The 15,243-nt window shown below is 33.7% G+C and overlaps 1 protein-coding gene across 1 annotated transcript; it reads right to left on the bottom strand.

Annotated features, from left to right (window-relative positions):
- Window positions 1–13,097: 13,097 nt before the first annotated feature.
- LOC143623934 (ferredoxin C 2, chloroplastic-like) lies at window positions 13,098–14,526 on the bottom strand. Its single transcript, XM_077094725.1, has 5 exons — window positions 14,302–14,526; window positions 13,769–13,832; window positions 13,562–13,650; window positions 13,373–13,486; window positions 13,098–13,257 (listed from the first exon to the last, which is right to left on the bottom strand). Exons 1-5 carry the CDS (start codon window positions 14,524–14,526, stop codon window positions 13,213–13,215), a joined length of 537 nt encoding a protein of 178 aa, XP_076950840.1. The 3' UTR covers window positions 13,098–13,212.
- Window positions 14,527–15,243: the final 717 nt, after the last annotated feature.

Raw genomic sequence — 15,243 nt, 5'->3', positions numbered from 1 at the left:
GTAAAGAGAATCAACGGTCTTATAAAGTTTTTAGAAACTGTTAAGTATATAGAAAGCTATTTTAACCATAAATATTCATAAAGATGCTATACTTTAAAAGCTTGATTGTATACGAGTGTATATTAATAAACAACCAATTTGAAGTAGGGATGAGCAAAACCGCACTGATACCAAAATCGGTACCAATTTTTTGAGTTTCGGTACCAGTACGGGACGGGACCGGTATTTCCCGAATTTTTACCTTCAATCCTGGTACCGTCCCGGTCCTGTACCGGTACCGGTATCGATACCAAGAATTCACAATTTTTAGGACCGGGACCGGTCGGTACCGGTACGGTCCCGATCTCATTTGTGAAGTTAAAAAAAGTGAAAAATGTACGAACATATTTGCGTTTAGATTCAGAATTTTTAATGCATAAATTATTAAAAGTGATAACTGTAACTAATTCTAAATTTTTAATGCTTAAATTATTTAAAGTGATAACTATAACTAATTCATATAGAAGTAGTCAACAATTTTAAATAGCTTTTAAAAAAATAATAGAAAAAGTTTAAAGTAGAAATTTATAATAAGTTGTATTTAAAAAAAGTTTACCAGTCATGTAACGTTCTCAGAAACTGATAATAAGTTGTTAACTATCATCTATCACAATTAAAAAACCACCTTAAGTTAGTTACAGTTACATTCGGAAGATAACAAACAAAACTAATTTTCCTAACTTCATTTATCAACCAGAAGATTAGAGATTTTAATAGCAGCTCTAAGTACTATTTTCTACAAAACCTTTAAGTAACATGAAAGATTTAATCGTGGCTCTAATGTTATTTAACTTATTAGAGTTCGAATTCAGCTAGTTTTGAACCTAATGTTTAAAGTCCGACCCGGCTTACATATATAGGGGTAACTTAACGTACATATTAAATTAACATGCTAATTGTGAGAATCAAGTAGTGTAATTATATTTACAAGTAACGTAATTATGTAATTACACTATGATATAATTACACTACACTATGACTATACAATGTTGTATAATTAATAATTAAACTAGTTGATTATCATAATTAGCACGCTAATTTAATTTGTATTTGATCCAAACTCTCTCTCTCTCTCTCTCTCTCTCTCTCTATATATATATATATATATATATATAATTGTATATAACATAACACATATTATTTTTTCTAGAATCGAATGAAATAAGAGTGATGTATGACGAGGTTGAATGATTATTTGGTTAATCGAAACTAAGACCAAACGCAATGGGGGCGTTGTGGTGGTGGGAAAATGCTCCAAAACGCCGGGGTACGACGCCCCAGGGTGTTTCAGGCTTCTCTTTGGCGTTGAGTGTTTTCTACAAAAAGCTACCATCTTTAATCCTCCAATTAACCAAATATGTTTTTTTTTCATAAACTCCAACCAATCAAATAATTATGTTATTTATATTTAATTTAATTTATAATAATTAAGTAACAGTCGCAAAAGTTTTTTTTTACCAAACACCACTTTTTTGCAAAAAAAATAAAAATAAAAAAAAATAAAAAAAACTATTGCTACCACTAAACATGTTCTAATATTTTGGTGATACTAGGAGTCCTGCTAGATAGAATGTCTGATCGCTCTGAGTTGGATTCTAGGTTTATGTTTATGTTTATGTTTATGTTTATGTTTCTCTCTCTTTAATTTAGCTATCTTTGCATTTGATTTTAATTATTTTTTTTTTGAACAGCCAACTAAGTAACGCCGGGTACCTCGTACGCGGCCCCCATTGGCTAAAGGTAGCCCGAGCCGGCCACTAGTCCGGACGGACGGAGCCCCTAGCGGTCCACCTGTTGAGGGATTCACCGGATAAAACCCGACCCCCACGCCCGCCAAACAGCACAACAGGGAGGAGCCGGTAAAACCGGGTGAGATCAGGACTCGAACCCTGGCAAGCCAGAGTCATCCCTCATATCTCCCATATAAGTTGGTGGTAGTGAGGTTTGATCCCCCTACCTCTCACTTATAAAGTGAGTGCTCTACTACTGAGCCACAACCAACTTATATTTGATTTTACTTATTATCTTATTAATAATATATATTTATTTATTTACTAGTATTTAACAACCCACACTTGGAACTTATATCTATTTTAAACTTAACAAGTCGTTTTCGAGTAGCTCACGAGTCTTGAGCGACTCCTTCATTTACACTACCCCAGAGTTCTCCAACCCCAATTTAAAAATCAAATAAGTCTTCACGTTTAATTAGTTGACTCCAAGTCTTTATTTTTGAACGGCACTTTTAAATCTTTAACAAAACAAGAAGCCAAAAGTGTCAAGTTTAGAAACTATAAGGGTTTACCTGTCAACTGAAAATCGAATAACAGGTTTTCCTGCCCGTCGTTATATAACAGAATCTCAGTCATCTTCATCCCTACCAAATTTCACACACATTCTTATTAATAATATATATTTATTTGTTTACTAGGGAATATTTGTAATATTGACTTGGGATCTCTAATTATGAAATGAAATGAAATGGTTAATTTTGCTATATTTGTATTTTATGTTGTTTGCCATTAGAATTTAAATATTGTCATTAGTGTGAAATTAGGAATTATGCAAAAACAAAAAATAGTTTTTTTTTTAAATAAAATAATACAATGACATGCATAAATGCAAGTCGTATATAAAGGTCGTAAATGTGAGTAAAGAATGTGTGTCATAAGTGCATGTCATAAACATGTGTCATTAATGCATGTCACAGAACATGACACGCGAATGCATGTCATTTTCAATTTATGACTGGGCCATTAACTACACACATTTACGTGTCATCTGTATGCTTTAATGACACGCGTTGCGTGTCGTTAAAGGTGTTTTTTCTAGTAGTGTATATTCAATAGTGTGTATTGTATATGTGCAATAATTTTGTATTATATGCAAAAGAAATATAAAATAAATAAATAAAAGTCGATGTAGTACATATCCACATTAGTGTTGTATTACATATACTTACTAGTGTGTATTCAATGTGTGCAATAGTCTTATATTGTATATATACAATAGTGTGTATCAAATTGTGCAATAGTGTTGTATTCTATGCATAACACATTATTGAACATATGCACTACACAAACAAGGTTTGTTTGTTTTTATTTTAACATTATCAACGTATAAGAAGAAAGAAAGTAAGAAAAAACTTCAAAATTTTTTTTTATTAAGTTACAAAATAATCATTTAAGAGTTTTTAAGTTTTCACTTGATCTCACCCCTATATATAACGTACAAATTAAATTAACGTGCTAACTGTGCGAATCAAGTAGTGTAATTATATTTACAAGTAGTGTAATTACACTATGTTGTATATATAATTACACTACTTGATTCTCGCAATTAGCACGTTAAATTGAATTTGTATTTGATCCAAACCTTACACACACACACACACACATACATACATACTGTTAGGCCATGGATTTTATAGTGAGGATCCTTTATCCTTAACTGTTTTATGGATAGTTTATCCTTGAATTATATATCAGGATATAAAGGATCGACGATCCTCGGTATTACTTGTTTACTAATGATTGCGTTTAGTATGGTGATGTGTTAGACAGGTGTGACAACTTTAAGACGTGCTTGCATCAATTATCCTCACAGAACATTCTCCAGTTGGAGCATGGATCCAGGATCCTACTTCAATGAAGCTATTAATGGACGAATCCATGTGAAGATGAACGTGCAAATATTAACAACGGCTATGAGACTCGTTCTTCCGCTTATCTCGCTATTGGGTGGCTATTGGCACGTGGTCAAAGGTCGTGGAGCGGCTAGGTGGGAGACTTCCGGATAGATAGGAAATATTGTTATTATTGTTATCTTATTTAAACGAGCTATGATCGAGTAGAAAAAAAATGTAATATCACACACATTAGAGCATAAACAAGCATTCTCTCTACACTAGCATACTTTGTAATCTCGATCATAAACTCTACCACATTTGTAACCCGATTTTTACCATTAATAAACTTGACGGAGATAGTTTTCACCGTCCGGGGGTTTTTTGTGCCAGAGATCACGATAATCATATACTCCTCGACCAAAGGTTACCTTGTTGATCATTGACTAAAGTAATTCGACCAAAGATTATCTTATTAATCCTTGACCGAAGTTATTTTACCAAAGATTGCCTTGATAAGTAGTGACCGAAGTAAGACTATCTTGATTAAGGGTTTTTTCCCTCGTGATCAAACCTTCGTGTTCACCGATATTACGATTACACACTTGTCATTATCAAGTTAGCACCTTACCTCACTTAACAGATTTAGATACTTGATCCTTAGCAGATTTTTGTCCAAAACACATACATGCATGCCCACATACATACATACATACATACATACATACATAAGGGGCTTGAAACAACAACGGGGTTTTATGTAGAGGGGCTTTAAAGCCTCATTTTCTACATGACGATGACGTGGTGGGGCGTTAAAGCCCCTTCACAGTGAAGGGTCTAACAATGGATGAGATCGGTACCGAAAATACCGATCCCGAAAATCGTAAAAAATTGGTACCGGTACCGAAATGTACGGTTCGGTACCAATATTAAAGGTAAAATTAAAGAAATACTGGTACCGTATCGGTACCAACAACTCAAGACTTTGGTGCCGGTTTTTGTACCAACGGTACCAAATCAATACCGATTTCGTACCGCTACTAATCGATACTAATACCGAATTTGCTCATCCCTATGTCAAACTATCTATATAAGATATACCATACTATAATAATCAAGATAATTAAATTAAATTAAGAGTAAAGTGTCATTTTCGTCCTTGTGGTTTGACAAATAATGCGAATTTATTCCAAAAAGTTTATTTTTTGCATATGGACCCTCCACATTATCCAGTTCTTGCTAATTACATCCAAATCACTAACCTCGTTAAATTTAATCGTTAAGCTAGGGGTAGACATGTCTTTTCACTATTTTTATATTATAATACTTATTTCAGTGAACTTCGGTTTTTGTCCTTGTGGTTTGTCCAAATATGCGGTTTTAGACCAATAGTTTAAGTTTGCAATTTTCGTCCTTTGCAGTTTCATTTCACTTGCAATTAAACCCGAATTTATTAACCTTGTTACGTTTGGTCGTTAACCCATTTGCGTGACTCTCCCGTGACAACCAATTTTGTTGTTTGTCTCCCAAAATAAACATCATTCCTAATTCGCACAGCCCCCTCACGTGAGGGGTTGTGGTGTACTTGGGGAAAAAGGAAAAAAAAAGAAACAAAACTGCCCCTCACGTGAAGGGCACACTGATAGTTTAACGACAAGACTTAACAATATTAAGGAATTCAGATATAATTACAAGTGAAATGAAACTACAAGGACGAAAATTGCAAATTTGAAACTATTAGACTAAAATCGTAGATTTGGACAAACCAGAGGGACGAAAACCGCAGTTCACTGAAATAAGTATTATAAAAAAGAAAGAGTGAAAAGACATGTCTACCCATGACTTAACGATTAAATTTAACGGGGCTAGTGATTTGGCTGTAATTGGCAAGAACTGGGAAACGTGAAGGGTCCATATGCAAAAAATAAATTTTTTTGACTAAATTTGCATTATTTGTCAAGCCACAAGGACGAAAATGGCACTTTACTCTTAAATTAATTCCCAGGACTTTGAAATTTTTTAACGGTCAACGAATTTTCAAATGTGCTACTGGCTAAATTCGTCACATCCGGATACACTCAACTTTTGATCCGGGTAAAACCCTCACCTAAGGCCAACGACCGTGAACACTCGTCCGAAGTCATGACAGTGCAGTGAGGTAAAATCCGTTTAGTTCAATGATCCAACCAGTGAACGTTACATATTCGTCTAATCTCATATCATCACCTGAGACCGTCATAACTAAATGATAAAGATAGGTATTAAACCTGAGCCACATAATACGCCAACCACATAATACGCCAACCATCTCTCGTCACCACATGCTTATTGCCCAAAACTTTGATAAAAACCCTTTTAAAATATATTTTTTTTTGCAATTTAGTCCGAAAGTGGGTTGTCACAACTTAAACAAAAAAAGGGTTCACTACGTTAGTGACACTAACCATAGTTTTTAAAATTTCAAAATGCAACGACCACCATAGTTGTACGAAATTTATAAAAAATTACTAATTTAACCGTCATCAGTTAAAATTTAACAACCACCTTAAGTTAGTTACATTCAGAAGATCAACAAGCAAAACTAATATTCCAGTTGTCATTTATCCCCCAAAAATTTGATACTTTAATAATATATAGCAGGACTATTTTCAACAAAACCTTCTAAGAAGAATACTGGTTAAATAAAAGTTATAATAATGGGCTCACACAACTAGTGAAGTTTGATATAAAGAAGCATGTACTCGAACTAGGTTATTAAATGAACTTCAATTTATGCTCGAGTTGATAATTGGGCTCGTTTAAGCTTTGCCTTAACATAAGCTTTAACAGGTTGATCTTAACTAGCTATTAAGTGTAGCGGTGAGCAAACGTGTCATACTCGTAACTCGTGAGACCTGACCCGGACCTGTTTAGTGGTGATCTCAGGACCCGGTAACCGTCCCTATTGTAAATAATCGAGTCTGCACGGTTTGGGTCTCCCGGGTCTCACCAGGTTTATGTAAAAGCAAATGGGTTAAACTCGCAAGACCCAACTCGCAGTGGCGGAGATTGGACTAAAGCGTCAGAGGCGAGATGAAAATATGTATAAAAAAATTTCATAATGGACTTCGGACGAAAACGGGTATATTCACACTATTGCGTAAAAATCGAAGGGGATCAGGGTCACCCATGCCCTGACTATCCTTCACCCTTGCCAACTCGAACTGGTTTAATGGTATTCTTAGGACCCGAAACTGACTCTATATTGTAAATAACATGGTTTGATCCGGTTTTGGTCTCGCGGGTCTTACATGGTTTATGTTCACCCTAATTAGGGGTGCAAACGAGCCGAGTCGAGCCCGAGCTTAGCTCGTTTCAAAATCTATTTCTAAAGCTCGAGCTCGGCTCGTGAGTAGTTTTTGAAGCTCGAGCTTGGCTCGCTTACTATTTCTTAATTAATTATTATATATAACAATTGAAAGGCTTGGTGCGTTGGACTCTTATTGGTCCATGTGGCACTAATCATGTGTGCCCACTTCATTTTTTTTGTTCTTTTAAGCTTTGGTTAGTAACTATCGTAATAAAAATCAATCGAGTGCCGCTTTTTTTGTTTTCGTTTCGGTATCGCAACAAATGTGACGGAAACCGACCGAATATGCGTAGATTCACCACCTCAACGTCCGGAATTGACAAAGGTCATGCTTCACCGAACGACGCTCCATTGGTTCATCTCAATTTTTATAATTTTTTTTAGTTCCGGTACAATAATGCACGAAACCAAAACCGACTGAATTCTCTTAGACTTATTGCCTCATGTTAGCATTGAGGAAAGGCAATGCTTAGGTTTTACCCCCGCCCCAGGCGCAAAGCGCCAAGTTAAAAACTAGTTTTTATATATTTATAATTATTATATATATATATATTTCAATTATAATTTTATATATAACATAATATACATTATTTAATTATTTTATCATAATATTACATATATGAATTAATATTTATTATATATATATATATATACATATATATATATAAGGATCAGGATCATGAGAGAACCTTTTTGAAATTGAGAACTATGAGAACCATTTTGGACCACAAAAAACTCAAAAATAAAAAAAATCATAAAATAAAAAAAAACAAAAATCAAAAAAGTATAAAAACCAAAATTCTTATTTTATCATCCCGATTTCATAAAAAAAAACTCGGTTTAGCTAAATTATATACACATATGTATAATATATACATATATGTATATTTACATGTTTTTTTTGTACACATGTGTATAATTTAAGATAAATGATACTGTACATATGTGTATATTACGTAACTAAAGACTATATAAAATTATACATATGTGTATAATACGACCTTTTTTTTGTTTTTTTTATTTTTTTATTGAAACCGGAATGAAATATAAGAATTTTGGTTTTTTTTACTTTTTTAAAATTTTTATTATTTTTTGTTTTATGATTTTTTTAAATATTTTTTAAAGGTATTTTTAGTGGTCCAAAATGGTTCTCAAAGTTCTCAATTTGCAAAGGGTTCTCTTAGGATCTTTACCCTATATATATATATATATATATATATATATATATATATATATATATATATATATATATATATATATATATATATATATATTATATAAAAATATATTAATGACAGGCTCGTTTATAAGTGAAGCTCGGACTCCTTTATTAAACGAGCTTAGTTTTAACGAGCCGATCTCGAGCTTTTTAACGAGCGTTTTAAGCTCGGCTCGTATAAATTTTTAACGAGCTGATCTTAAGCAACTTGCGTATGGCCGTTAGCACCCGTAGCCCCTAATTAAGTGACTTATCTCAATTACACTCCAAATTTCAAACCCGGTTTACAAATTAAACCCCCTCTTAAGGTGCTTGTGTTTCATTTTTGTCTTAAAAGTTTTAACTGCCACTAAACTAACAAAACAAGAAGCCAAAAGTGTCAAGTTTAGAAACTATAAGGGTTATACCTGTCAACTGAAAATCGAATAACAGGTTTTCCCGCCCGTCGTTATATAACAGAATCTCAGTCATCTTCATCCCTACCAAATTTCACACACAATTACACACAGTAACACGCACATATACACACACATACAGTATTCAGTTCGTAATTGTTACCAGAAGCTGCTGCAATGGCTTCACCGTCGGAACTGCTGTCGAAGTGGCGAGAGAAGCATCCGTTTAATCAAACGGTTTACAAAACGAAGAAGATACATTACTTCGGTAAAGATATTCCGATCATACTTCAGAGCAAGAACGGACCGTGTCCTCTTATCGCCATTTGTAATCTTCTTGACCTCCTTTACACTTTCTAGGGCTTCTTCATTGCTGAAATTAGTTCGTTAATTAGAAATTGATCGTTAATTTCATTGTTATTTACCTCCTTTACATGATTATCTGATTGTATTTATTAATTTAACAGTGTTCTGTAGTAATTAGGTCGAATTGTAACATTTTTTTTTACATAATGACGGAAAGATGATTATAGATTCAACTGTAATCTCAACTTAATATTTCTTGAGTAATTAAATTGATTGTATTCTATTAAAAATCACATGATTTTATATTACTGTTATTGATTGAAGTTTGCAATCTATGTTAGGCAACGTCTTGTTGCTGAAAGGCATGTACAATCTGAGTGCGGATGTAACTCAAGTATCCGAGGGGCAATTGCTAACATTTGTGGCTGAGAATCTATACAATTCACTCAATAAAGATGGGAAAGTAATTTCAACTTGTGTTTTCATTATAAAATTGAAAAAGAAACCTAATAATTAAAATAACCTTATTCTTGTTTTCATTGGTTTTGATCCTATTTTGAAGAATTCAAAGACTGTAGCTGATGCTATTGATTTGACGAAAAGTCTTACAGCAGGCATGATTGTGGATGTTAAATTCCAGAGGTATAATGATATGACCTGTTTCTAGTTACATATGTTTCCAGTTGACGATATTAATATATATGACATGTTGCAGGATTGATGATTTTGTGCTCACAAGGGAGAATGAAGTATTTGGTTTATTGGGCATGCGACTAGTTCATGGATGGCTTGTTGATCCGCAGGTATGTAATAAATTTGTATAAGCAATCAGAATATACTCGATATGTATAATAAATGACTATTTATTGGTGTCAGGATACTGAAACTGCGAAAGCCATCGGCTCAATGTCGTATAATGCCCTGATGGATGAACTAGTGATGTATGAATTTTTAGATTATGTTGAAAAAGATAATGTTGGAGTTGAACATTTAGAAACTATTGCTGAATCCAGCTCTTTAGAAAAAGAAGACGTCGACCCAACTTCAGCAAATTCCGACGGTGTTATTAGTGAACCGACATCAAATGTTGTTGAATCATTAAACAAGATGAAAGAAACTATTGCTGGATTCAGTTCTTTAACAACAGAAAATTTAGATGTAGTTATTAGTGAACCGACATCAAATGTTGTTAAATCATCAAACAAGATGAAAGAAACTATTGTTGGATTCAGTTCTTTAACAACAGAAAATTTAGATGTAGTTATTAGTGAACCGACTTCAAATGTTGTTAAATCATCAAAAAAGATGAAAGAAGCTATTGCTGAATCAAGTTCTTCAGCTTCAGCATCTGATGATAATGAAGGTATGATGGCTTTTTTTATTTATATTATGTAAAACTAAAATGTGTTCTTTTGACTTCAATAAATCGATTCAAGTGATTAATCTCTTCTTTTCATTTAGGGGAACTGATACAACGCTTTCTTGATAACAATCAGGCTCAGCTGACTGTGTACGGGTATGTTTTGATCATATATCACGTTTATCGTTCGTTTACCAAAACAAGATTATGATGTTTTTTAAGGTTGCATTGCTTGCAGGTTATTTTGCTTGCAAGCAGGTTTAGCAGAGAAAGAAGTTTGTGTGTTTTTTCGCAATAATCACTTCAATACAATGCTCAGGGTTGGTTCTTGTAACAAAATTTTCGAAATCTTATTGTTTCGTGTGTTATCTAAACTCATATTAATATACTATACACAGTATCTAGGTGAACTGTACATTTTAGTTACAGATGAAGGTTACATGGATCAACCTGGTGTGGTGTGGGAAAAGCTAATTGAGGTATTAAGTTTAAACTTTAAACATTCATATAAAGCATCATATCTTTAAAGTTAACAAAAATATTATTATTGAGGTTTAATATTTAGTGAGGTAATATATGGTGTGGTTTCAGGTGAATGGTGATACGGTTTTTGTGAACAGTAACTTCGAGATTTTCAACCCGGGAGATCAAGAGACAGAGAAAAGACCCGAATCTGATTTGAAGAGTGTCGAGGAAAAGGAATCTGATTTGACGAGTGTCGAGGAAAAGGAATCTGATTTGATGAGTTTCGAGAAAAAGGAATCCGATTTGAAGATTGTCAAGAAAAAGGATTTGGCTACTGTGATGAATGAGTTTGAAATATGCTGTTTCTTTTACAAAACTTAAATTGAAGAAATGTTGATAAAATTAAACACTGTATTTTAAATTCATATAAAGCATCATATCTTTAAAGTTAACAAAACAAAAATAAAAAAGGTGCAAATGTATAAAACCTTTTTTTACTAGATAAAGTTAGTTCACGTGATATGAGGGTATGACAAGTATAGCTCATTTTGAGTCTTTAACTTTAAAAGGTGTAACACTAACTGTAGGGCTATTTCATATGAATCTCACTTGAGTTTTGTATTCAGGGGTTTCTTGAAGGACTTGAAGGGAGCTCGACTTTTAAGTAAGTATCTGCCTTTGCTCTGTCATGCCCAAAACATAGACCTATAAATGAACTAGAAAACAGTTGGTTATACTTGTAGTAAATATTTATGTTTTTTTTGACAGTCCTGATGTGCAACAAGCCCTTGAGATACTAGGAATAGATGAAAATGAGTTACTTTACGGTCCTGAGGAAGAGGATATACCCGGTCCCGAGGAAGAGGATATACCCGAATCTGAAGAGAAGAGTGTGAAGGCAAAGCCAAAGAAGAAGGGTCTGAAGACTGTGATCAACATGTTTGAAGTATGTTGCTTTTTTATTTTTTATAAATCTTGTGTTGAATAAATGTAGATAAAATAATAAACACATTGCAATGGTGTATATAAAAAGTTATAAAAGAAACATAAAATTGTGTTTTAAACAAAACCCAAACAGAGAATTAAATTTTCAAATAGTCAGATTAAAGAGGTGCAAGTAGATTAACCCTTCTCTTCTTTTTTTACTAAATTGAGTTAAATGCATAAACATTTCATGTCGTATGATAAAAATAGCATGTTTTGGGCCTAACTTTAAAAGGTTGCATCTCTTTATACTTGTGATTTTAACTATTAACATGTTTAGGTTTTAACACTAACTTCCATTAGAAATTGTTACGTTTGTGTGAAATTACTAAAATACCCTTTGAGTTTTGACAAACTGTAGGACTATTTCATATGAATCTTACTTGAGTTTTTGTATTCAGAACCATTTTGAAAACCTTATCAAAACGCAAGGGAACTTGAGATTCAGGTAACTATCTGCCTTTGTTTTGTACACGCGAGGGGGTTCGAATATATATATATATATATATATATATATATATATATATATGGGATTTGTTATATTAAATATTTATGTTTATTTTGACAGACCTGAAGTGATAAAAGCCCTTGAGGTACTAGGAATAAATGAAAAAGACTTATTCACTCATTTATTTCCTGATCCACCTGAGGTAGAAAACACGGGTCCCGAGCCTGAAACAAAAAACCCCGATCCCCAGCCCGAGGCAGCAAACCCCGGTCCCCAGCCCGAGGCAGCAAACCCCGATCCCCAGCCCGAGGCAGCAAAACCGCGTCCCCAGCCCGATACAGCAAAACCGCGTCCCCAGCCCGAGGCAGCAAAACCGCGTCCCCAGCCCGAGGCAGCAAAACCGCGTACCCAGCCCAAGGCAGCAAAACCCCGTCGCCAGCCCGAGGCAGGAAACCACGATTCACAGCCTGAGGTGAGGAACCCCGGTCCACAGCCCGATGTGAGGAACCCTGGTCCACAGCCCAAGCCCGAGGCGATTATCTGCCCATTTCGTCTAAAAATGTATGAAAGCATTTGATGCAATGAATGTTTATTGATGTATAATCTGATTTATTTAATGACTTGACAGCAAAAGAAGTTAACACGAAGGCGGCCCCGGATTTCATCCAAGAAGGTAAAACAAGTAATCAAGGAGAAGTGCAATATGATGTGAATCTGCAGGTTAGGACTAGTGTATTTGTTTGAAGGCTATGTTGGATTAAAATACATTGTTACTGTGAATAATATAGGTTGAAATAGTGAATTTGTGGCGTATTGTACCGTATGCATAGAATGTTGTAAAGACAGTTGGAGATATCTTTTGTGTACAAGTTTCTGTCTGTTTTTTTAGTAATTCATAGTTCTTGCATGATCAAGAAGCCAAATATGTCATATATATAAAACTGTGTTTAAAGAAAAAGAGATTACAAAACTAAACGATACTAATATCGATTTATTACAATTTACAAATAAAACTAAGGGTATCATTCGTCACCCATGGCGAGTTCAAGTGCATAGTCATCTCTTTCCTACACAAATGATTAAAAGAAACGTAAGATACTATCTTTAGCTTCCTTATTTTATTATTATAATCTTTTAAAATAATGAGAATAATTTTCACATATAAGTAATTAAAAAACTTACAATAGGTCCTCGTGCAAAATATCGTCCAAATTGAAGCCAATATACCTCATCCTCGTCTTGTGTTTCAACTTCAATATCAGAAGTTGGGAAACCGACACAAAGGAGCGCATAACCCTACAATTAAAAGGGGGCAAAAGGTTTGTAAAAATGTGTTGAATAATGTAAATAGAGTGAAGATAATATATATACCTTAGCTTTTAGCTCTGCAGATATCCCTAACGCTTCAGGCTGTCTAAGTTGTCCAGATTTGATACGAACCGCACAACTAGTACAACAACCTTAAAATGCAGAAGTAGCAAATAAAAATGGGTAGATATGTTTTTAGAAATGAATGAATTGAAAGAGAAACAGAAAGAGTGATGAAATGAAATAATAAGTGATGGAAGCAGGCAATACCGTGCCTGCAAGCAAATGGCAATGATATGTTCTGAGCTTCAGCTGTGTGCAATATATATTGGTCCTGCAAAACATAAAACAGCAGCAGAGAAATCGGAATTGTGAAAGTTTGGAGCTTTATACAATAATCAAATCAAAGAAGCCTAGATGTTGGTGGGCAGTATAAGGTCATAATTTATTCCATTACACAATGATAATCAAAAGAAATGGTAAATAAAAAGCGTGTTTTGATCAAATACAAATTACATTAGTGTGCTTGTTAACTGTGAGAATCAAGTAGTGTAATTATATATACAACATAACATAATAATAGTGTAATTCTAAGTTCTAACATAGTGTATTATATAATTACATACAATTAGCAGGCTTATTTAATTTGTCTTTCCCGTAAAAAACCAATCTTCTGGGTTAAACTTTATAGAAAAATAAGAGGAATAGTTTGAGTAGCTTGTAATTTCAAACTTGGTATTATATAATTGAAGTATTTACAAATATAAAACACATGAATGAATAAGTATAGTTGTAACTGCTACCTCTGGAACGTAGAATTCGTGAACAACATCTCGTTGTCTGTCGTGAACGGTGACTTTATGGGTCGGAGCCGAGGAAGCAACTGAAATGCGAGGGGAAGCTTGAAGCTCCGACGACGTCGTATTACGGCGACATTTAGATTTAGAAGTGATCGAATTTCTTGACCGCCGGAAGAAAAGTGATGGAGTCCGGTAAGATAAAATATTGCAAGGCGCTTGAACATCCATCGGGACTGATTGATTAAATGTTGGTGGTGATGACTGGTCCTCTTTTTCCCTCTTATCTCATCACTCGACTGTCAAAATAAAAAATTCAAACCGGATTTTGTGATTAATTATTTTAATAACTTCTTTTTTCTTTTTAACAGTAAATTTTCATAAACTCGCAAAACCCTAAGACAAATAATCAACGAAGCCAATAGATGGAAAGAAACTAAAATATTATATTTAATTACTTTCTACTAATGTATTATTATTTATTCATTTATCTTTTACTAAATTTCAATTTTCATGACCTATAATTAAAATAGTACTTTAAGTTGACTTGGATTTGCATGATTGACGGAAAGTTTGCATCAAAACTGATAATCTATCACAACAGAACTTAACCCATCATAGCATCACAAACAATAGTACTTATCTATAATTAATAGAAAATTGTGCATCAATGATAAATTGATCAACGAGTACTTTTGACAGAATTTTCACATATCAGTCTCGAAATTCAAAGAGACGTATAAGAACAAATACACAAGTCCCGTTGCGATAACAATGTACCAAAACCAGACCAAAGGTTCTTTTATAGTTGGGGAACCATCATAATTGTCTTTTTTTAGTTGGTGTTTTCATGTTATAGCCGTCTACAAACTTGTTTAGTGGAAAAACCTCATTTTTAAATTTATTCAATGTAAAAGTGATCTTATCATGAATTAGTAAGCCCCACGA

This window comes from Bidens hawaiensis, unplaced genomic scaffold (assembly GCF_021521415.1).
Source record: "Bidens hawaiensis isolate Kalapana, Puna unplaced genomic scaffold, B.hawaiensis_p1.1 tig00000369_1, whole genome shotgun sequence".
NCBI lineage: Eukaryota > Viridiplantae > Streptophyta > Magnoliopsida > Asterales > Asteraceae > Bidens > Bidens hawaiensis.
Note: the sequence above shows the minus strand (reverse complement) of the source record. Positions and strands in the feature narration are given on the sequence as shown.